The sequence below is a fragment of the Pipistrellus hanaki genome, assembly GCF_964339955.1.
Source record: "Pipistrellus hanaki genome assembly, chromosome: 11".
Classification (NCBI taxonomy): Eukaryota; Metazoa; Chordata; class Mammalia; order Chiroptera; family Vespertilionidae; genus Pipistrellus; species Pipistrellus hanaki.
Window position 1 is genome coordinate 58,077,767 of NC_140513.1, and position 23,052 is coordinate 58,100,818.

The following is a 23,052-nucleotide window of genomic DNA, read 5'->3' on the forward strand; positions in this document are numbered from 1 at the left end:
CTGGGCTCTCCCTGTTGCTCCTTGCTTCCTCGGGCCCTCCTTGCTAAGCCAGAGGATATGGGGGAGCAGTAGGGAAATACGTGAGAATTCTGGAAAGGAGCACGAGGAAACTGTGTTTTTCTAAGATTATCCTGACACCTTCCTCCAGGGCGGACTGAAGGAAGGAAAAAAGAAGTAATTTATAGAACGGTATCCCAGGGAACGAAAGGGGCTTAAGCACAGCTTCTGAAAGGTAACTTTGAACACAAGAAAAGAACTGGCGCAAGATGTTGGATAAGAACACAAAACATTTCTAATTGAAAAAAAAAAAAAAAAAAAGAAAAAAGAAAAAAAAAAAAAAAAAACACAGAAAGAACAGACAGACCAAAAAAATGGTACTATGTACGTAGTTTTGGAAAATGGTCTGCTTTGCCTCTCGAGAAATCTGGGCCAAACTGAGGAGACCAGCTGTTATCTGATATTTTTGAAGGAGCCGAGTGGGGGTGGGGAAGGAAGGAGCCTGCTGCTTACCCACCACCCCCACCCCCATTTCAGAAAATCAGAAGAGGAGCAGCAGATGTCACAGAGTAAAAGCCACCAGGCAGGACTGCCTTATCGCCCATGCACTCCGCCCAGGCCAGCTGGGCCCTGCAGAGAGGCCGGCGATGGACGGTGAGGAAGCAGCTGCTGTCACAGGGCTCTCTTGCAGGCGATTGGAATCTGTTCTATGGCGACCTGTTTCCCCTGCGTTTCTGCTTTCTTGTGGACAATGTGACTCGGAGCAAACTAACTCACTCACTAGAATAAAGCAAGGGTGGTTATTTCTGGAGCAGAGAAGAGGGTATATCCTGAAATGAGCCATCCCAACCATCTATCCCAATTTCTTAACCACAACCCAGAACTTCAAAATTATGATCACTGAGCAGCAATTCTGGCAGTAAATTAGGTTGGGAAGCCCTTGAAAATGTGCAACAGGATCAAGAACACACAAACCAATCTGAAGATAATCAGATATCGAATATATTTTTTAATGAGAGCATTTGCTTAATAGTGCTATTAAAAGGATCATCTCTGTGATGCAAACCAAAAGTATGCAGGTAGGAAGAACAATTAGAAAAAGCAGTCCAGACTGGAAAACCAAGGTCAAAGCAAACTTAAATCTTGGTAAGCAGAGACTGTATTAGAGAGCTAATTTTCCCTCCTCCAATTCTGATAAAAGAAACCAATTCATTTTCTGACCCAAGGGTGAACCTTTTCACACATTGGACATTTTCTTGATCATGAAACATGTAGAGCTCTTGAACATCTTACATCCAAGTACATTTGGGGGCCAACACATGTACTTCTTTGGATGAGTCAGGAGTGGGAGGCATTTTTTCTATGGGCCAATAAATATAAAGAATGAGGTGACAGAACCACCCAGGGCTAATGAAGTACTTTAACTGACAATTCTAAGAGAAGCCACTTATAAGCACAAAGATGACACTGCGCTTCCAGATGCCTGAAGAAATGAGCAGAACAAGTCTCTAAGCAAGATGGATGCCACAGTCAGCCTTGACTGACTTCCCCTCACCACTTCAGGCTATAATCTGAGCACACTTCTTAAATCAAGGGTGGAAAACAGGTTCCAACTCGAGTCAATTGATTGAGGTTGTCTGGAACACTATTTTGAAAAATATTTGGGAGCCACATCCAAACTCGGGGAGAAAGACTGCAGTGATTGATTGGCAATGTCTGCACCGAGCAGGAGAGGGAAAATCAATGGCTCCTGTACTAAGAGTTTGCCAGAGGCAACATCCCTTTTATTTTCTACAGGGGAAAAAAAATCTATACCTCCAATTGGATTAACTTACCAGAGAGAATCCTGGTAAGCATAAGAACTTCAAAAATACACACACACACACACACACACACACACACAAATAGCCACAATTATTTACCATATGTCTTAAAATATATATATAACAGGAGGAATGACCTGTGTGGCATGTGAGTGCTCTTAGTCTCCTCAAAGCCAAGTTGAACCTGCTAGATCAGAGTCAACCTCCAGCCCAAGGACTGCAGCTGGTGTGGCCCTGTCTTTCTATAGACTATGAACTACAGAAGGAAGGTTTTTATATTTTTAAATGATTGGGGTAAAATAAAAAGACTATTTTGCAACACAGGAACATTACAGGAAATTCACCTTTTGGGGTTTCCATAAGTAAAGTTTTACAGGATCACAGCCACACATATGAGTTAGCCATAAGAGCAGAGCTGAGACTCTGTGACAAACACTGTGGCCCATAAACCTTAGCATATTTGCCACTTGGCCCTTTACAGAAGAAGTATGCCATTACTGCAAGAACTGGCCTAAGGATTCCTCGAATTATATGGAAGGGAACTAGCTATAAAGAAAGGAGATTTAATTCACTAGGCTTCATAAGGTACTTGTCTTAGAAAGTTGCTGCTACCCCTTTGTTAATACAGGAGTGATTGCATGAAGTACTCCCAAATAAACTTTCCCCATCATGTAGCAAAGCAAAAAATTCCACTAAACCCCCAGAGAAGTGTCTATGTGGGCACAAAAAGAATAAAGGAAAGAACTACAAGTAGACCTTAGTCTTTTTAAATCTCTGTTCTGCAAGCAGATAAAAAAAGAAAAACCAACATACTTTTATTGTTTTGGTTTGAAGTCTCAATCCATTGAGGGTGTTGATCGCTTTCTCCGCATCCTTAGGGTCAATGTAGTTCACAAAGCCATATCCCAAGCTCTGTCCTGATGAAAAGAAAGGAAAAAGGCATACATCAGTTCTACACGCTGATGACAGAGATCCCCTTTCATTCCAGCATATGGTCTTGCCATTAACACCAGCATACTTTCTCCACAGAAAAAAGAAGTCCCCTTTAATTCCTTTAGAAAGATAGATATGATCTTTTGCATCTCTTTTCCACTACGTTTGCATGTTCAAACATCAGGAAGAACTCGGCAAGTTGTGCCACTTAAAAACACACCCATCCCCAGAGCAGCAGCGCACAGGCCCTGCCTGGGCTGGAGTGCACAGCAAGGCAGCCCTAAGCTTTAGGAGCCGGATTTTTCTTTTATAAATACATGGAGTGGGCTCCACATGCATGACTTTTTCTCTTCAGTTTCCTACCCATTAAATGGGAAGGCAGGAAGCATCAACCAAAAACCTGTGGGTGTTCTGTACATTGCATCCTGACAAACTTACAGCCTTTACCAAGTACAATTATTTCAGAGTCTAAAATGGTGAAAAACCGTGTGTGTGTGTGTGTGTGTGTGTGTTAATATGTGTTGTGTGTTGTGTGTAGGCATGGGCAAAAGAAGGTTTACAGTAGTAATACGTACAAATAATTAGTAAATAACACAAGAACCAGCTCTGTTTTGTGTACTCACAACTGTAAACCTACTTTTACCCCACTGCTGTATATATGCAGACAGGTATTTCAAAGGAGAGCTTCTTCAGATAAACTGAGCTCACTTTTCTAAAAGGGGTTTGATGGCCTAGGTGAGGAGTACAGGGAAATACGAACACAAAGATTTGCACTAAGGATGACCACATGCATGAGAACATGTGGGAAGGAAAAATAACAGCACAAAGATAACAAAACAGATGTTTGGAGTAAGAGTTGCTTCCAATAAGTATTTTGATGGCTGCTTTTCCCTGTCATATGAGCCCTCTCGCTCTTGGCTCAATCGTACCCCAACTCTAAAACAACAGGAAATGACAAGGGGTTGGAATCAATGAAATGCACAATTAGGAAAGCCAATCCTAGAGGCCTGGGTTTTTCAACAAGGGGAAGGTTTCCCGGTTTGAAAAGGTGAGAAGCACTACAAAACAGATGTAAACAGAGGTATGGTCCACTGAAAGAAAAACCACACTTAATGTAGATTTTCCTGGAAGATGCCTAGTAAGGTCCAAATGCTTTGCATTAAATACCATCTTTGGCCCTGGCCGGTGTGGCCCAGTTGGTTGAGCAACATTCTGTGCACCAGAAGGTCGCTGGTTCAATTCCAGGTCAAAGTACAACCTTGGGTTGTGGGCTTGATCCCTAGTAGGGGGGCATGCAGGAGGCAGCTGATTGATGTGTGTGTCTCTCTCTCCCGATCCCTTCCTCTTTCTCTCTCTCTCTAGAATCAATAAAAACTTACTTTAAAAATAAATAAACACCACCTTTGTATCGATCTCACAAAGAAATGAGGGAGTGTTTTGTCTTTTTAGTAGGGGTAGGGAACATCCAGCCCACTAAGGCCCACAAAAATCATCTGGTCTGGTCCTGCCAAGGCATTAGGGGTGAGTTAATTAAATGCTTGACCAAATATAACAAGCTGATTTTTAAGTTGCTAATTTAGTGTGACCTAGGAATGATGTTATAAATATCTAAATGGCCCTTGGGGGAGAAACATTCCCCACCCCTGTTTTAAGGGATACCTTATGAATGCTGGAATTTCGGAAAGCCACTCTGGTTACTCTAATGTGGTTTTACACAGAAAACAAGAAAGACAGGGATGGGGAGGGGAGAGGAGGAAAGGAGAGAGTGGGGGAAGGTATGGAGGCAGGTTAAACCACAGTACCTAATAATCACCAAAACTTGTGATTATACTTTGGAAACCACTATCCTTATTTGGCCTAATCATTGCTAAAGTTGTCCTCTTATCAAACTGTATTTTTTTCTTGTTTGTTTTGTTTTTTTAAGGGGGGAGTAAGGGATAGCTGAAGTTAACTCAGTTCACCCTTTTCTCTCATACTAATCACAGAGACTGTGTTTTACTCACGGTTCTATTTTCTAAACATTGCAGGTGAAAGAAACCACTGTCATTTTAAACACTCAGCTTTATACTAATTCGACCAACACCACGTGTGCCCTGCATGCATGGTGAGTGCCTTCTTAGGAAATGAGCCTCAGCTCTACTATTGCTGAGGATTCAAATTGGCTGAACATAAAAATATCTGCTCAAAGAAGCAGTTTACGATGAAAAGAATACGGGCTTTGGAGAAAGACACAAGCACTTCTGATCCTGGCTGTGCCACTTACCAGCTATGTGACTCTGGAGAAGCCACTGTGCCTCCCTGAGTCACCACTTCCTTATTTCTAAAACGAGAAGGAAAATCCCTAACCAATGAGGTTGCTGCAACAATGATGAGAACATCTGCAATGATGGAAGATTATTCTGGCCAAAAGATAAAGTGAGGAGCCTGGCCGGTGTGCTCAATGGTTAGAGAGTGTCAGCCCACACACTGAATCAGGTTCAATTCCCACACAAGGGTGCATACCTGGGTTACAGATTTAATTCCCTGGGCCCCATTTGGGGCGTATGCAGGAGGCAACCAATTGATGTCCCCCCATCCTTCTCCTCTCCCCTTCCCTCCCACACTCTCTAAAAAATCAATGGAAAAAAATATCCTGGGGTGAGGATTGACCAAATAAAAAGGAAAAGAAAAACATAAACTGAGGGAAAAGTACCTGTATTTCTATTATAGATTAAGGTGTTTAATACAACCAAAGAACTTATATGCTTTTATGCATAATGCATGGACACAGATAATACTTTGGTGAAGGCCTGGAGGGCTGCAGGGTGGAGGGGGTCCATGGGGAGAAAAAGGAATATCTGTATGACTTTCAACAATAAAGACAAATTCACAAATAAACTAATAATTACATTACATCAGGAAGATGGGAAATAGAAAGGCAAGCCAAGCATTGTGTCCTCTGGTCACACTGCTACTCTGCGACAAAATGAATCAAATCATCGATTGTACCAGCATTAGGAGTCCATTTCTCCTAACTTCTGGCACTACCCTCACACCTGCCTTTCAGCAGCTTCTCATCACAGAGCTTTCTAAATCTTGGTTGCACAATGAAATAATCCTCCAAGCTTTAAACAAAACAAAACAAAACAACACTGAGGTCTAAGATCCAGTCCCAAAGATTTTTATTTTACTGGTCTATTACAAAGCACTGGTACCAGGTTTTATAAATCCTGATGACCAGTGCTGAGGATCACAGTGCTGATGGTGAGAGATAATTAAGGGCTACAAATGAGGTTTCTGGGAGCCTGAGGAGGGCCGGGTGCTCTGGTCTGGACATGTGACGTGACTCTGCAGGGAAGGGTGCCTTTCACAGATGCATTTTTAAGATCTAAGTGGATGTCCTTCTTCTAAAATCATCACAGTACCCATTCCTTCAGAGAAACAGTTCACTGGCCGGCTGAGGTCACGCTGAGAACAGCAGTGCCTGCGGAGCTGGGTCGCTGGGTCACTGGGTGAAGTGAAAAGCTCAGTCCCTGCTCAGCTGTCTCCCAGGCTGGCCTCTGAGCTCTCACACCCAGCACACTGGGCACTCGAAAGCTTGCTAAGTGACTAAATGAGAAGCATTATGGTGTTGTGCATTTAACCAAAGGTATTATCAGCATCGCCATCACATGGCCCATCCATTTACTGGATCTTTGACCTGACTCCCTGGAACAATCATGGGTAGCATAATAACGATGAGTCAGCCAAACTGCTATCACTATTAGCCCAAGCAAAATAATCTCAAGGGTCTAACTGCTGTTAATAGGCAGCATTCCTAAATCCACTCTCCTAGATGCATTAAAATGTTGGCACTGGAACACAAAGGAGTGAGGAACCTCACAGATTTTCTTTTAAAAGTGCGTTAATCAAGTCAGCCAATATTTATTAGATGTTTAAAATCAATAAAAATATCACAGATGACACCAAGATAGGCAAAACTCTCCCATTCTCACCTTTCAGCTATATACACTGAGTGGCCAGATTATTATGACCTTTGAATGCGTAATAATCTGGCCACTTAATGTATATCCTATATAATAAAAAGCTAATATGCAAATTGTCCCCTCTACCAGGAGTTCAGCCATCAGGCAGGCAGGCCAACCGCCCATGTCCCCCTCCCTCTAGCTAAGCTAGCCAGACCAAATTCACGCACCTAGCCTCTAGTGTGTGTGTGTGTGTGTGTGGGGGGGGGGGGGGGGGGGGGGGGCCAGATTATTATGCATTCAGAGATCTTAATAATCTGGCCACTCAATGTAATGTTTTACTATTTAAATTTGGCCTCACATTAATCATGAGAGATACTTACTCTTCCCCTGCAGGGAGAAATGATATCTGAAGGTAGGCAAGGTCAATCAGCTTCTTCAGACTAAAAAAGCAGGTAGGAAGCTATGTCAGGACTTGAATCCATGACCCGCAAATGCTACATTCTTACTCAATTCGAACTAGTTTATATCTGAGCCCAGAACATCTTTAATATGCCTGAAGTATCATGTAACAGGCAGGCATTTTCTAACAAGACTGTTAGCAAAAGAAAAAAAAAGAAAAAAGGGAGAAACCAAGATGGCGGCATAGGGTAGACACCCGAATGCAGCCTACCACAACAAATTTGAATTTAGAACTGGAAAAGAGGGGAGGCATAGACCTGAAGCACCGGACGGCTAGCTGAGAGGAGGCTCTACCATCTGGGAAGGAAAGAGAAGGCACGCTGAACCTCAGGAACTGTGAAGATACGGAGAACTGTGCGCACGAAAAGGCGCTGGCTTACTCCTGGCGCGTGGAGAGGAAGGGCCAGACAGAGATTGCTGCTGGTGTACTCCCGGTGTGCAGAGAGGGCTGGCCGGGCTGAGTTCGCTACTGGCTTACACCTGGTGTGCGGAGAGGGGGGACAGCTAACACGCGGCTGGCTTCCTTGTTCGAGAGGAAAACAGAATCAGCCTATTGCTCTGATAGACGGCCCCAGACAGGGAGAGGCCAGACTGTCAGGCAGGGGACAGAGATCTTTTGGAAGTGTGTGAAGCCAGAGGCCATTACTGTGGGACTTAGGGAGGAGCCAGGGGGAAAACAAAGCTTGTCTGCACCAACCTGAGACTCCACCCCATCCAAGCTGAGCACAGAAGCTCTCCCAGGGGCTGGCTTTTTCTAAGGAGGGATTGGCCAGAATCCAAAGCTTGTCTGTGCCTTTACCAAAGAGGTGCGCGCGCCTGCAACCAATCTTCCGAAATTCACCACAAACAGGACTTTTCTAAGGCGAGACTAACAGGGAACCAAAGATTGTTTGCGCCACCCCGAGACTCTGCCCCATCCAAGCGGAGTACAGAAGCCCTCCTAGCTGAGACACTGCTGATCCTCACAGCCAATTGGCTTTGAGATCAACGCTTCCCAGAGATACCAACAATAAGCAAGGCTTAACAACAAGACTGCACACACAGCCCACAAAGGGCTATACCAAGACTGTCCACCGCAGGTAACTAGGAAGGCTGTGCTACTGGGCTCTACCAGAACACCTAAAACACAAAGCTATTCCATCAAATCAGGGAAACAACTAAAATGCAGACAAGAGGAAGGACAAAAGGGAAGGAGATGGAGGAAAAGAAAAGATTGGACATTGAGTTCAAAACTACAGTTATAAGGTTATTCAAAGATATCCTAAAAAAGGCCGATAAAATAAATGAGACCTATGAGGACATGAAAAGGGAGCAACTAGAAATAATAAGGGATCAACTAGAAATGAAGAAAACATTGTCTGAAATAAAAAATATTACACAGAGTCCTAAAAACAGAATGGAAGATCACAAGAATCAAGACAAAGATTTAGAACACAAAGAGCCAGAGGACCCTCTTCCACACAAGCAAGAAAAGAGAATCCAGAAAGTTGAAGATAGTGTAAAAAACCTCTGGGACAATTTCAAGCGAACCAACATCAGAATTATGGGAATCCCAGAAGAAGAGAGAGAGCAAGATACTGAAAGAATACTAGAAGAAATAGTGACAGAAAACTTCCCCCACCTGGGGAAAGAAATAGACTTACAAGTCCAGGAAGCCCACAGAACCCCAAACAAAAGGAATCCAAGGAGGACCACACCAAGACACATCATAATTAAAATTCCAAGAGCAAAAGACAAAGAGAGAATATTAAAAACAGCAAGAGCAAAGCAGGTAGTTACCTATAAAGGAGCACCCATACAATTGTCAGCTGATTTCTTAACAGAAACCATGCAGGCCAGACAGGAATGGCAAGAAATATTCAAAGTGATGAATAGCAAGAACCTACAGCCAAAAATACTCTACCCAGCAAAGATATCACTCAGAATCAAAGGCCAGATAAAGAGCTTCACAAATAAAAAAAAGCTAAAAGAGTTCATCACCGCCAAACCAGAATTATATGAATTGCTGAAGGGGGTTATTTAGGAAGAGGAAGAAGAGGAAGATAAAAATTATGAACAACAAATATGTAACTATCAACAAGTGAATCTAAAAACCAAGGGAATTAAAAAATCTGATTAACTATATTACCTGGTGAATATAATAGAATCAGAGGTATGGAAGGGGAGTGGACTGAGGATTCTCAGGGAAAAGGGGAGTGGGGGGTGCGGGAAGAGACTGAACAAAAACTGTGAACCTGGTGGAGGGGAGCAATTGAGGGGGCGGGGAGAGGAACACATTTGTAATAATCTGAACAATATTTTTTTTTAAACTGTTTTGCGACAGTGGCCCACTGTTTCTCAAATTCCTGTATTTCTTATACAAATATCAGTATCCCTATATATGAATTACTCTGCTTTTATTAATTCCTATGACAAAGTAAATTGTATCTTATATAGTGCCTATTTTCAGGTTATTGTGAATGCAGATTTTTTAAAAATAAAACTATATCAAGTCAAACATCAATAAAAAATATATAGCCTGGATCTACGTTTCCCTGTTCTTACATTCATCAGCTAGTTACAGTCACAAACCACCAGGGAAGGCAAGCCTCGTTTATCCATATCACCCAAATCTACTTTTCAAATCCTTCTGAATTTAGAATGTGCATATTGACAATCCCAAGACCAAGAATCATTTCTTTAAAAAATTTATGAAGCTATACATTTAAATTCCAAATATAGCCATTATGGAAATCAATATGATTAAAAGAAAATTTTGAAAAAAATGACAAAACTAAGGTGTTTGTCCCCCCCCCCCCCCCTCTCTCTCTCTCTCTCTCACACACACACACACACACACACACACACACATTCTGGTTTTAGAAACCAAAAAACAATGCCTTCTGGTAACTGAACATCAAGAATGAGGTCAGCACTACTTGTCCCCACAAACTACCTATAGTCACAGACTATTAGGAATTTTTGAACCATTATACCAAGCCTTGGCCCTGACAGCCGTGGCAGGGACTTCGCTATGAGGCAAGCTACGTGAAGAGCCATACAGCCCAAGACCTTCACACAGTACTGAGAACTCCAGGTCGACGTGCACTTCAGCACATGTTTCATGTACACTGTGTGAGAGAGTGCCTTTGTTTTGCCTCCTCTTTTTCAGTCTAACACATTTGCCACAATAAAAGATCTCTTCTTCCCAAGAGGCGAAACTCGCTTATAAATTATGCTTGGCAAAAAGAAAATGGCTACAGACAGGCTGCGTAGAACCAAGGTCAAGCATTCTAAAGCACAGAGTGGAGATTCCCACAGGCCTCTGAGTGGGACCAGGGCCTGGTGAGAGCCACGTGAGGGTCAGAGCAGGACGGGCAAGACAGGAAGAGGATCCACGTCGGGACAAAGTGCTGGTGGCAGACACAGTACACTCCCATTTATGCCAAACTGTGCATAATTCAAACCAGCAGCATTCCCTTGCCACCTACACTGCTTTTAATGGCACACTTTAATTAAAATTTTAATTGCATATTTTAATTAAAAACACACAATCTTCTGGACCCATTTAATTCAAAGGTCACTTTATTTAGTCTTTTCTACTTCAAATTACTACCGATGTACAGAACTGTCCCCTCAGGTTTAAAGGTAAAGGCAACAGACTGCCGTAATTCCTGATTATAAACCTGGCACATTAATTTAATTTTATCCAACCAACACTAAGCGAGAACCTTCTCAACATGGGATTGTGACAAATAAAATTCTGTATTTAAAAAAAAGGTCAGACTTCATTATTCCTCAGCAACATTTAGCATTCACTTGCTCAACAGACATAGAAAGTCTACATTTTGGTAGTCCCTGAGTTTACAGCGAAGAGACAAAAAAAATTCCTCTTCACAAAACGTATATCCTGGTAGAAGGGACAAAAGAAATATCTAACCCTGAAGAAAGTTAGAGCGAACGAAGGAAGGAAAAGGAAGCAGAGGGATGAGAGTGTGGGGAGTGGGGGTTGAGGGGGTCAGGGCTGCTATTTAAACACAGTGGTCAGAGTGGGTCTCAACCTAGCGGTTGCATTTAATCAAAGACTTGGAGGAAACAGCTTCCAGGCTAATAGGGAAGCTGTGCCAGCAGACTTATTTCGGGGCCAGGTCTGCCACACAGGCATCACCCCCTGCCAGGTCTCCCAGCCCCACCTGCCCCTCCTCCCTCCCCTCTGCCTCAGCACAGGTCCTCCTGTCTCATGTGGATTACTGCTACAAGGCTCTGTGCCCAGCATGCCTTCCCCAGATTCCTGTTGGCTTCAAAACCAGTCACCCTCCATCACGATGTTGTCCGGTGATCTCTCTGAGAGAGGAATCTGTGCTCTAGTCTCCAAGGTCATCATCATCTTCTTGCTAACTATGTTCACCACTCCGACACATGTTCCCTCAAGTGCACATCCCATTGTCCTGCGCCTGGAGCCTGGAACAGGACCTCTCAAACTGCCAACTCCCGTACATCCTTTGAGACTTTCTCTGAGACCATTACTACTCCGATTTGTCCCACTCCAATACACAGTGCTCCATGTTCCTTCTAGACCTTCCACAGTCCTTATATAACTTTTTTAAAAATATATATTTTATTGATTTTTTACAGAGAGGAAGAGAGAGGGATATAGAGAGTTAGAAACATCGATGAGAGAGAATCATCCATCAGTTGCCTCTTGAACACCCGCTACTGGGGATGTGCCCACAACCAAGGTACATGCCCTTGACCGGAATCGAACCTGGGACCTTTCAGTCCACAGGCTGATGCTCTAACCACTGAGCCAAACCAGTTTCGGCCTTATATTACCCTTTCATCTTAGTACATATTTGGGTATTGGGTCCATCTCGATGCCTCCCCTTCAGACTACTGAGCAAGGCTTAGAAAATCCTATACAGATTATTAACTACATGGTCACTGAATGGGGCCGAGGGGGGAATGAAGGAATGAACAAGCAAGCTAATGAACAAGGAACAAACGAAGAAGCAGCCATCTGCCTTCCAGAAGCTTATGGTGAAGACGAGAGCTGCCCTTATAAACATGCTCCCCATGTCCCTGCATTGTACCAGATGGATGGCAGAACAAAGGAAGGCAAGATGCTCAAATGTTACCGTATTCTGACTTTGTAAGGGAGTGATGTGAGAGATATTTTTAAATAGTTCCTGTAAAATTTTTCATATGAAAATTTTCTACAAATACCATTTAAATCAAGTCCCAGTTTTAAAAAAATAATGTCACCTCGAGTAATTTGATAGATTTACATAAATCTGTTTCACAAATCTGTAAGTATGAATTATGGCATGTCAGCATATAATTTTGTTGAAAGTGGTTTCTCGCTAATATAATTAAGTCTGCCGAGACTATTCAAGTACAAGTCAAATAAAATGCAGAGTGAATTCTGTAAAAACTGGGTAGTTGAATCAACATTCTAAGGTGACTACACTGATTGATGTGTATCTATTATTTCATTTAGAGCAGTAGTAATATATTATGAAACAAACAAAAAAAAAAGGACAAAGAGCAGCATGAATCTTCTTAAAATCCCACAGTGAGCAGGAACAGGTCACTATGGTATGGTCCTCTCTGACAGGCAAGAGTATTTGCAACCCAACGACTAATAATGTAACACTTGGGAGAGGGGAAGGGAGCGTAGAGAGACAAATTTAAACTATCTTCAGAAACAGCCCTATATAAAACTGCCTCCCTTAACATTAATTTTTTTTTTTTAAGTAAGCATATAACTTGATATGGAAAAGCAACTTTTCCCTCCAAGGTATGTGTGTGTGGGTTTGTTTTTTTTTTTTTTGGGGGGGGGGCAATATTGGTTTTTAAGGACACCCCCACAGCTTTTCCTCATTTTCATACCCTTCCTTCTTCCTCCTCAAACATACAACAAAGCTGCAAATGTGCTGTATTTTTTCAGATGGACTTTCTGTTCTTGGGCACTCGTTACGTGTGTCTGTTCAGACAGGCTGTGCACTGCAACTCTGGCACCAGAGCAATGTACACCAGACTTGACAAAGGAGCTTCTAAATATCTTCTGTCTGATATGTAACAAAACCATGCAGGTGCCGCAGCGTAGGGGAAAGGTTTGAAATCTCAGAACAGAGGGGAGCGATCTTCTCTAGTCCCACTCCTCTCCTTATGTTAATTCCTGACTCAGCCCGAGTCCCCTCCCCTGCAGCAGGTCCTCCCAGTTAAACAGCCCATGCACGCAGGTCAAACGGAAGGGGTCCTCCTGGCCGCCCTCCCATTAGAGAGGTCAGATGGTGAGGTGGGAGGCCGGTGGGATGCTGGGACTGCAGACCAAGCCAGCCTCCCTGAAAGCATGGAGCGCTCCGACCGGCTCCCCAAAGAGCATCCCCGGGGATTAGCACAGGCTGGAGAATTCAACCTAGACGCTGGCATAATACAGAACAGATGGGCTCGCTCCGAAGCCTTTTCCACCCAAATGCTGATCAAGCTGGCCCCTGCCGGAACTGCCCCGAGATTGTAAGGCGGTGCTCAGGACTTCACAGAGACTTGGAGATGTAACCTAGAAATGTTTCGATTGGAGCTTGTCTGCGGAAACCAAAGTTGTAAATAGTGATGGTTTGGTAGTCCCTAAACGGCCTAATTCTAGAGGAAGCAGGCAATGACCTGGGCACCGGGGTATTTTCCTTCCGAGTCCATTTTAATGGCCATCTCTCTCCTCAGATTATGTAACTGGTAGAGGTCTATTTTCCTATAGCTCCAGTCCCAGTAATTATGAATCTGCTGGCAATGCAGCGTGACCTTGCTTAAGCTGGCGAAACCGTGGGCTCTTAATACATCACAATTTCGGGAAACATTAAGAACTCCCACACAAATTCAGTCCTGGGCTGTGGAGCACAGCAACGGCAGATCCAACCCTCTGAGTCCTCCATCCTGCACCTGGGTACTAAGATGAAGAAGATTGGGGGAAATGCTCTTTATCTAACGTGGGAAAATAAACCAATTCACCCGGAATGCACATCCCGGCATAAGACTTAAAACTTAGCAGGCTCTCTAGCTTGAGAGACAAGTGAGTGACTTATGGTAGCATCTTCACACTGCTGTTAAGACAAAAGCCAGTTCTCATTACTTAGTGATTTAGGTAGTTGCTCTAAAAGAAAAATCAGCACTTCTACCTTCAAACACTGGAGCTGCCCCGGTGATAAGAGAAAAAGCCAAAAAGCTGTCAGTTTGGCCAGAAAGTCAGACTCTACACAGTTCAAAAAAAAAAAAAGTTACAACATTAACAACTCTGAGCTAAGGCGAAATCTACTCCCAGTGAGAGATCTGGGTCTGCTGCAATAGTCTCCTTCCTTTTTAATGATAAGTAACTCTGCCAGTATGCAGAGTCCATGCCACCCGCTCCCTCCCCTCCCCACAGAGGGAGGGGGGGAGACTGCGTGATTTGCTTTATCTTGTGCTTACTTAAAAGGCGATGGAGTTGTTCAAGTAAATATCATGTGAGATGAAGGGAAACGAACTACATCCCGCGAAGATGATTGTGGTAAAGGGGGAAACCAGTGAGCAAGTGCAGTAGTAAAAAGGGCATCTGCTGTTGCTTACCCTGCCAGCTGGTGCCAATCTAGACACGCACGCGCGCGCGTGCGCGCACACACACACACACGCGCGGAAACTAGTACTAGTAAGCCGTCCATCAAAAAGCAGTATGGCTTCTTAATGTGTTTTTCTCTGTAACAGATCATTTTTCCTCAGATATTGCAAGGGGAAAAAAAAAAAAAAAACATACACACTAAAGACCCTGGGCTCTATAATGAGCTCAGTGCCCTTTCTGAAACCCTGCCAGTCCTACAACTACTCTGGATGAGCTCCCAGTTTTGACCAGACAATGGGAAACATTGGTCACACTACAAAAATCCCACCACGTTCACATGATAAAAAAAAAAAAATTCTCATTAGATATGATTAATTTTCTTCTTGAACACAGAATTGTTGTGGTATTTAAAAAAAAAAAATGCGCGCTCTCTCTGTTTCTATCTCTCTCTCTCATTCAAAAGTTAAAAGGTCCACCAGTCAAAACCTACCAATCTGAAAAGCCCCCTACATTTGGGTAAAGTTTGTTCCCATAAATGCTTATATCTAGCTTTCTGGAAGCAAATATTGTCACTGCTTAATTAGAAACCGCTACTAAGCATCTTAAGAGCTTTATATGACATAGAGTTATCACATTTATTTCTCACCACAACACTTTGTGTAGATAATGCCTCTACCCATTTTACAGATATAAATATGGAGGTCTGGATACTGATTCACTTGCTCAAAGGCACAGAACTAGCTGGTAAGAGGTAGGCAGGTTTTTTAAATCAAAATTGGCCTTTCCCACTTTGGTCTTTCTGGCACACATTACACACTGCCTTTGAACAAGTTTGGGAAATTATGTGGAGGCAGACACCTGTGCACCCAACATTCATAACTTTGCAACCAGTATATGCATCTTAAACTCCAACTACACCTGCATTGTTTTCTGGTTGCTTGTCATGTGATCTATTGACTAGAAATTCAACATTCTTTCTCAATCCATCAAGATACTATGTGTAAAAGGAAAAGAGTAGCATCCTGCAGGTACACAAATCACGTAAACCCTCAAAACAACTCTATCGTTACAAAACAGACAGATTAGAGATATCCACATTATAAAAAGACTCATTTAAAATAGGATTTGATTTACATACTCCTTTTCCAGAAACTCAGAAAGCAATTCTTATGGCTAAAGCCAAACATGTCTGCCACTGCCAAAACCGTCTCCCACACAAGACACTTCTCCAGGCGGCAGATTGCGCTAACACGCTTTCCTAGGCTGGGGGCAGCTCCGTAGCGAAGAAAAGCAGGTGGGATCGGTACCACATGCTTTCTGCCCTCTAAGTTCTGAAGCTCAGAAATGTAAAGCATGACAGTCAATAAGGGAGATGTAGGCCACCTAATGAACATGGAATTCCTATGATTATGATTAAGCCGTGGGTGTCACACGTAACTAGAACAAGCTTGAAAAGAGGAGTCTTTGGTTGGTGGAAAAGGGGGGGAAATGCAGGGGTTTCTTGACAGCCTAATTAAGGAATTAGGTTTCTGGAGAACTGGTCTGTAGGGAAGTATAGAGATGGTCACACCAAAGACTCACGTTATCTGTGTAAGTGGTCTGAGCAGACGTGAGGGAGCAGATGCTCACCCTGAAAAAGGGGTGCCCCACGGGAAGGCTAGTGGTGGTCATACTACAGGATGCATCTCACAGGGAGGCGCAATGAGGACAGACTTAGGGAAAGACCACTGAGGAGATGCAGGTATAGGATCAAGGAGACCATTCAGCAAGAAGCTGTGCTGGCCCAGGGAGAAGACCTGACCCAGAGCCTTCCAATCAAGTCCAGGAGCTCTAAAAATGAAACATAAGGATGAAATCCACCATCTCTTTCACAAAACCCTACAAACTGCCCCAATCCTAAATGGCTAACCTCTCATCTGGCAAACCCCAGCCCAAATCTTCTATCCAAGGCGCACAGAACCTTTCTGCTCATGCTGTTCTCTGAGCCGGTGCCAAATTCACGCTTAGCTTAGAATAAGAATTAACTCCATCCAAGTTCCCGTTTCCCCAAAAAATGAACCTCTGGGCCCAGTAATGTTTCCCCTTCAGTGAGCCTTCCAGAATCAGAGCCAGGGTTGGAATCAAAGGCAACCCTCACTGCCCCAGCATCTGCACTTCCTTGGCGTGGTACTTCTCACCTTTGTAAGAGAAATAAGAGGGCAAGGAACCTTTTGAACCTTAGTTTAATACCCAGAGGTTAATAGAGCACCAACCCAACAGTCTCTCCAATGTGTATTTCCCTATGCATCTAACAGGTATGGATGGTAACCCCAGCCACCAAGAAGGTAAAGCCCAAGACAACTGCCCGGGAAAAGCTTTTATATGGCTGCAAAAACGTGTACCTGAATCCTTTTGTCCCCATGGTTAAGCTGCTATTATGAGTGGACAGAAAATGTTAATTATTACCGGAAGTTATCCCAAACAAACCTTATTTTTGGCATTTGTGCAGCAATCACAAGATTACATACGACTTCTGAGGGTACACACATACCTAAGTCCTTCACATATAATATGGCAATACCGAGTCAAAACGGAAAAAGAGAGAGTGAGAGAGGAAGACTAGGTCATTCAGGAAAGGGCTAGCGGAGAGCATCTTATCGTCAGGGGGGAAAAAAAAAAAAAAGTTTCAAATAAAGTAAAAGCAGATGGATATTTTCACCTTCCTATCCGTATCACTGATAAAGCATCCTTCCTGTACCTTATAAAGCTCCCATCTGGCACAACTCTCCACTGTAGTTCATTTCATTTCAAAAAGAAAGACCATAATTAACATTAGTGATATTTTTAGCAAAGACAAAGGAGGTAAAATTCCAGAGGACAGCCATTGTCCCCGGCCGGCACGAAGAGTCAGGTATAAATAACATGTGATTTTCCTTCTTTGTATGGAACATTGTGTTTGGTTTATATTTAATAGAGAAAGGCAGTTACATTTTCAAGAGTATAAGGAACATGTTTTTTCCCCTACCCTCTCAATTTAAAATAGGCACACAAAAGCACTGATTTTTATTCTTAGGAGAAATCCCCAAACAGACCCATTGTGTTTGGGCAGGTTAGGGTATAAATGCTGACTATAAAAGAAACCTATTTAAATATTGCAGACACAGCTCCCAGGGCCTCCAGGAAGCCTTCTCTGAAGCAGTAAAAGGGAAAGGATCCCAGAGGGACACCATCTACAGAGGTAGCGGAGCTGCGCACGGTAAAAGTTTAAAGGCTGTGGGTCAGATGGGAACCATGGTTACAAATTAAATCAAAGAGGTGCCCTGACAGAAATAAACGTCCGTTCTGTTTTTATAAAGGGACAGCTCCGTGACAGCACGCCACTCGGAGACCACAGGGCAATTTGCCCACCAATTAACAGATGGCTTCGAAAGAGAAATGCAAAATGGTCTCGCTCTTAGGATTGCCACATTCATATCACACAGGGGCATTGCGTGCAAAGTCACCTACTTTAAAAGTTGGAAAGATTAGCTGCTTGAAATCCTCCCAATTTGAAATTCACATAAACACTTTAAGAGGCAGCAAACGCTTAAGAGATTCTGCCTAGACAATGACTCATGAGCATACAAAAGTGATGAGACACTGTCCACCACAAGGTAAATGCACCATCACACCCACCCGGGGAAGAGCTGGGACTTCTCTCTCACGGACTGAAGAGTATGTTATTAAAAATGAAATGTTCAAGTCATGTACTCCACGGCCTAGTACAGCGGGCCACTGATGTGACCTCTAGACACATTTCCCCCCATGAAACTAGGAAAAATCTAAACATAAAAATATTTTCAGTGCATTACCATTTTATCACCTCAAGTACCCATGAGCTTGTAACAACAACAGGGTGGAGTAAAAAGAATCATAATCGAGAAAGAGCTTCCCATCTCAAGAACCTTTTTAAAGATGCTCTTTTGTGACTGAAGTTACTTGATTACTTACTTAGTTACATATCTGAGGTTCAGTCTTGGGAAAGGGGGCTGTGTTTTCACAGCACCAGATTAAATAGAGTATCTGATGTGGGAAGTAACTTCTATAGACAGAGCTTCTCAACTCTCAGGCCCATATGACATGGTGACTCTGCAAAGACATTTCAGGATCTGGGGAAAGAGGTGGCAAAAGCGTTTCATTGGGAAGAATCTATCTTTTGGCCACAAAATGTCTCCTAAAGAAAAGGAGATGACTGGGCATTTAAGGCTTCTGCTAGCCGGCCTTACATACAATCTGTTAAAGGATTCTATTAAAAAAAAAAAAAAAAAAAAAAAAAAAAGGTGAGCTAAAGGTGCTGTCTCCCCCTCCTCTCCTCCATCTCCCTCTTTTCAAAAATAAAATCGGACTTATGCATCAGAACTAGAGCTTACTATGCTGTGGAAAGCTATACAAAACGCTAGGTATTCAATTACAAGTACACCACTCAACTGAAGATCTCACTGAACATTAGTCTTTCCAATATCCAACAGCCTCTAGTGTCAAAGAGTGTTCCTATTTTGTTGCTGACAATTTCTTCCTTGCTATTTATAAAGTAGCAGAGGAATTATATACTGCAAATTAATCTGCTTTATTTGGGGAAAACCAGCTAAGCCCTATTCCCAAATATAACAACTACAACCTATGAAGGTGGTGCTAATTCTAGTTCTCCTAATACACACCATCATCATTAAGGTATTCCATTATATCTAGAACACCAATCTAGTTTTCCTCAAGCAAGGTATTTCCTAGCAAGAAAACACACACACATACACACACACACACACACACACACACACACACACGGTGATCAGGAGCTAAATTAGATTAATTAGCTTTTTACAATCTCCATAGGAATGTTGTTCTTCCAATGCAGAATCTACAGTCTAATTAAGGTGTTATTCCAAGATTTCCTGTATCATCTCCTAAAACCTGGCGATACCCTGGCCAGGTCATCCCTCTCCCCACCCTTCCCTATGTTTTTATTTGAAGCCACTTGACCAGATAGCCCATTCTAATCCTTTAAGCTTACCTAAGTAGCTAACAGGGTGCGAGGTAAGCACATCAAATTGATAGGATATTCACACAATCACAGTTATGATTCTGCCTCAGTGACTAGTTAGAAACAAAAAGACTATCAAGATATAAACAGGATTTGATCTTTACAAAGAGAACTGAAGACTACACCCACCCAAAAAAACAAACAAACAAAACTGATGCTGATGATGTATTCACTGACTCCATAAGACAGAGAAATTTAATGCCTCCAAGCATACCTATGACCCCATGTGACTAGACACTAAAGGGTTTTAATTAAATGATGACTAAGTAGCAGAAGAAATAAATGTGGGTCATTCACAGGAAGCCTGTCTTTGTGCGAGGTATATATGGCTCTCATAAGCGGCTACACACGCAGAAGTCACAATATTACTGACCTCTGAAGATTAAAAACTAGAGATAAAACACCCAGAAGGGTATCACAGAAGATGCCAGTCCTCTCAGACATTCTCCAGGCTGTTCTCGGTCACACTCAATGAAAGCAGCGACAGTAAAACATAATAAAATGGGGGAGCTGTCACAAGATGTTGCTTGGGAAGGACAATCAATATTCCTCTCTGTTCCTCATTTTTTTTTTTTTCATAATTATATTAGAACTTTGATTTCCCTAATACCTACAATGTGAATCAAATGAATCAACTATTTGAAAGACAAGTGACTTGCCGAAATAGGTTTGGCTCAGTGGATAGAGCAGCATCGACCTGCGGACTGAAAGGTCCCAAGGTTCAATTCTGGTCAAGGGCATGTACCTTGGTTGCGGGCACATCCCAGTAGGGGGTGTTCAAGAGGCAACTGATCGATGATTCTCTCTCATCGATGTTTCTAACCCTCTATCCCTCTCTTCCTCTCAAGTGACTTTATTTTCAAAATACACACCTCTCAAAGCATAGACAAACTCCTTTACCAATCAATAGCTTTCATTTTCCTTAAAGTTAAAAGTCTGATGGTACCAGAGGGAAAGGGGTGGGGGAGTAGAAGAGGGTATAGGGGAGATAAATGGTGATGGAAGGAGGCTTGACTTTGGGTGATAAACACACAATACAACCTGCAGATGATGTATTATAAAATTGTACACCTGAAACCTGTATAATTTTGTCATCCAACTAGAGGTCTGGTGCACGGATTCCTGCCCTGAAGAGGTCCCTCAGGGATAGGGCTAAAACCAGCATCCAACATCTTCAAGGGATATAGTAGTGCGCGAAGCAGCAGGCGGCTGGGGAGGAGCCGCTCCTGCTCATCCTGGCCCTACTCATCAGGTCAGCTGAGCATCTGCCCCCCTCTTCCACCACTGTCTCTTGCATCACCTGGTCTGCTGCACCCAGCTATGGAGAAGTGGGTCCCTAGGGCGGGGCTCACATGGCCTCACTAACGGTGCAGTCTTAGGCTCAGAGAAGTGGGGTGAGTCTTAGGCTCAGAGAACTGGGGCAGACCGGGAAGTTGTGGTAGCTGCCCACTTCACGTGCCCTCCTGCGAGTCCTGGGGTGGCTCCGGTCTGATAGGAGGAGGTGGGCACTAGGGAAGGAGTTCCTGGTCTCTTTTTTCCCTCCTTCCAACGTTGGTCCTGGCTGCCCGGAAGGACATGGCCGGAGGTGTTGACGGGGGTCTGGGGCACCACGCCTCTGGACCAGTGCCAGGGGAGTGACGGAATTTGGGCCAATGGCCCAGCCTCCCAATGCAAACTGCAGCTCAGCCCCATATGCTTGAGATCTTTCATAGACTAAATGGCCTGTTTCTCTTTTCCTCTGTCCAAGTTGACTTCCTCCTGGTGGTATGTGTCAGAGCAACAGGTTGCTTAGGCTTTTATATGTATACTAGAGGCCTGCACTCTCCTGCAGTCCGGGAGCCCTCAGGAGATGTCCAACTGATGGCTTAGTACTGCTCCCCATGGGGAGGGGGCCTAAGCCAGCAGGTGGACATCCTTAGTGGTGCTGCAGAGGCAGGAGAGGCTCCCGCCACCACCGCTGCACTGGCCAGCAATGAATCCAGTTCAAGGCTCTGGATGAGCAACATTCCCCCTGTGGGAGGGCAAGGACCACCAGGGGGTATCTCCTGCTTTGAGCGTCTGCCCACTCGTGGTCGGTGCCTGTCATAGGGTCGTTCCATTTGCATATTAGCCTTTTATTATATAGGACTAGTAGAAGATGTCACCCCAATAAATTCAATGAAAAAGAAAAGAAAAAAAAAAAGAACTATAATCCAACTCAATAAACTAAGAAAACGTTGTCCCACAAAGAAAAAGGTCTGAGGGCAAGTAGGTAGTCTGCTTCGGCAGTTCATCCATCATAGCTATGACAAATAGGTTCAAAGGGAGAAAACTGGGACCCTGCAGACATTGGGGGAAAGGTCAGGAGGCCAACTTTAGAGGACTCTGGCAATGAAGGATACTCTACAAAAGGGGTGACTGTTTTGTTAGAAGTGAAAGATAGTTTGTAAACAACAGCCCTCAAACTCTGTAGCAGAGGTAAAAACCATTCCAGACAAAAGAATAAAAACTATGCCTTTCTTCCCTGTTCAGCAATACATCTGAATAGCTGACGCTAGAAAGCAATCCAAGTTCTTCCACACCACAGATGCTTCAGAGAACCTCATTGAGCATACAAGGTACTTTAAAGACTAAAAGTTCAGGTTAGGATGATGTAGGTGTGAAAGGTATTCAACTAACTGGCATGTCTTATGACCTGAACCAGAAAAGGACTCAGTCTCCCACTTGGATTCAAAGAACTTCCTAATGGAAAACTCTGTTTTAAACGAGATGCGGGCGGCTCCACTGCGGACTTTCAAAGGCATCCTGAAGATGATGCTTGAGACCCCCACTTTCCTTGACAAGCCTGTATGGCAAGGTGGCGAGTCCAAAGCAGGGACTTCGGATTAATTACAAAAGTTATTCTCTAATGGCTCAGAAAAAAAATCAACAACAACAAAAAAATCAATAAGCTTACTTTTGGATGTGTTGAAAGTGGACTCTGACATAAAGAGATAAAAATGTGAACAACACATATTGTTTCTGTGGACTGCTAAATTATAACACAAATTGACTCTAGCTAACTAGCTGAAGGGGATTATGGGAGAGGCACAGAGGCTTTGCAGAATTAATTGGGGCTGGGAACTATCTGGCTCCAGAGAGCTAGGAAGTTCAAAGAACCACCACCCTCTCAGAACCAGGATGGGCTATGATGAGATGGCTCACTGTCAGTATCACATCCATCTATCACTTCCCTGAGAATCCAGGTCCCGGCAGAAAATACCTAATTGGTTTAACGTGGGTCCCACACTA

The 23,052-nt window shown here is 43.3% G+C and overlaps 1 protein-coding gene across 23 annotated transcripts in view; it reads right to left on the minus strand.

The window, feature by feature from the left end:
* ELAVL2 (ELAV like RNA binding protein 2) overlaps positions 1-23,052 on the minus strand; it is a 159,735-nt gene that overhangs the window by 37,565 nt on the left and 99,118 nt on the right. For all 23 annotated transcript variants that reach the window (XM_084898123.1, XM_084898120.1, XM_084898101.1 and 20 more), the window contains one exon: positions 2,634-2,737. In XM_084898123.1, the coding sequence (XP_084754249.1) occupies positions 2,634-2,737 (104 nt within the window). The remainder of the gene's footprint in view (positions 1-2,633; positions 2,738-23,052) is intronic.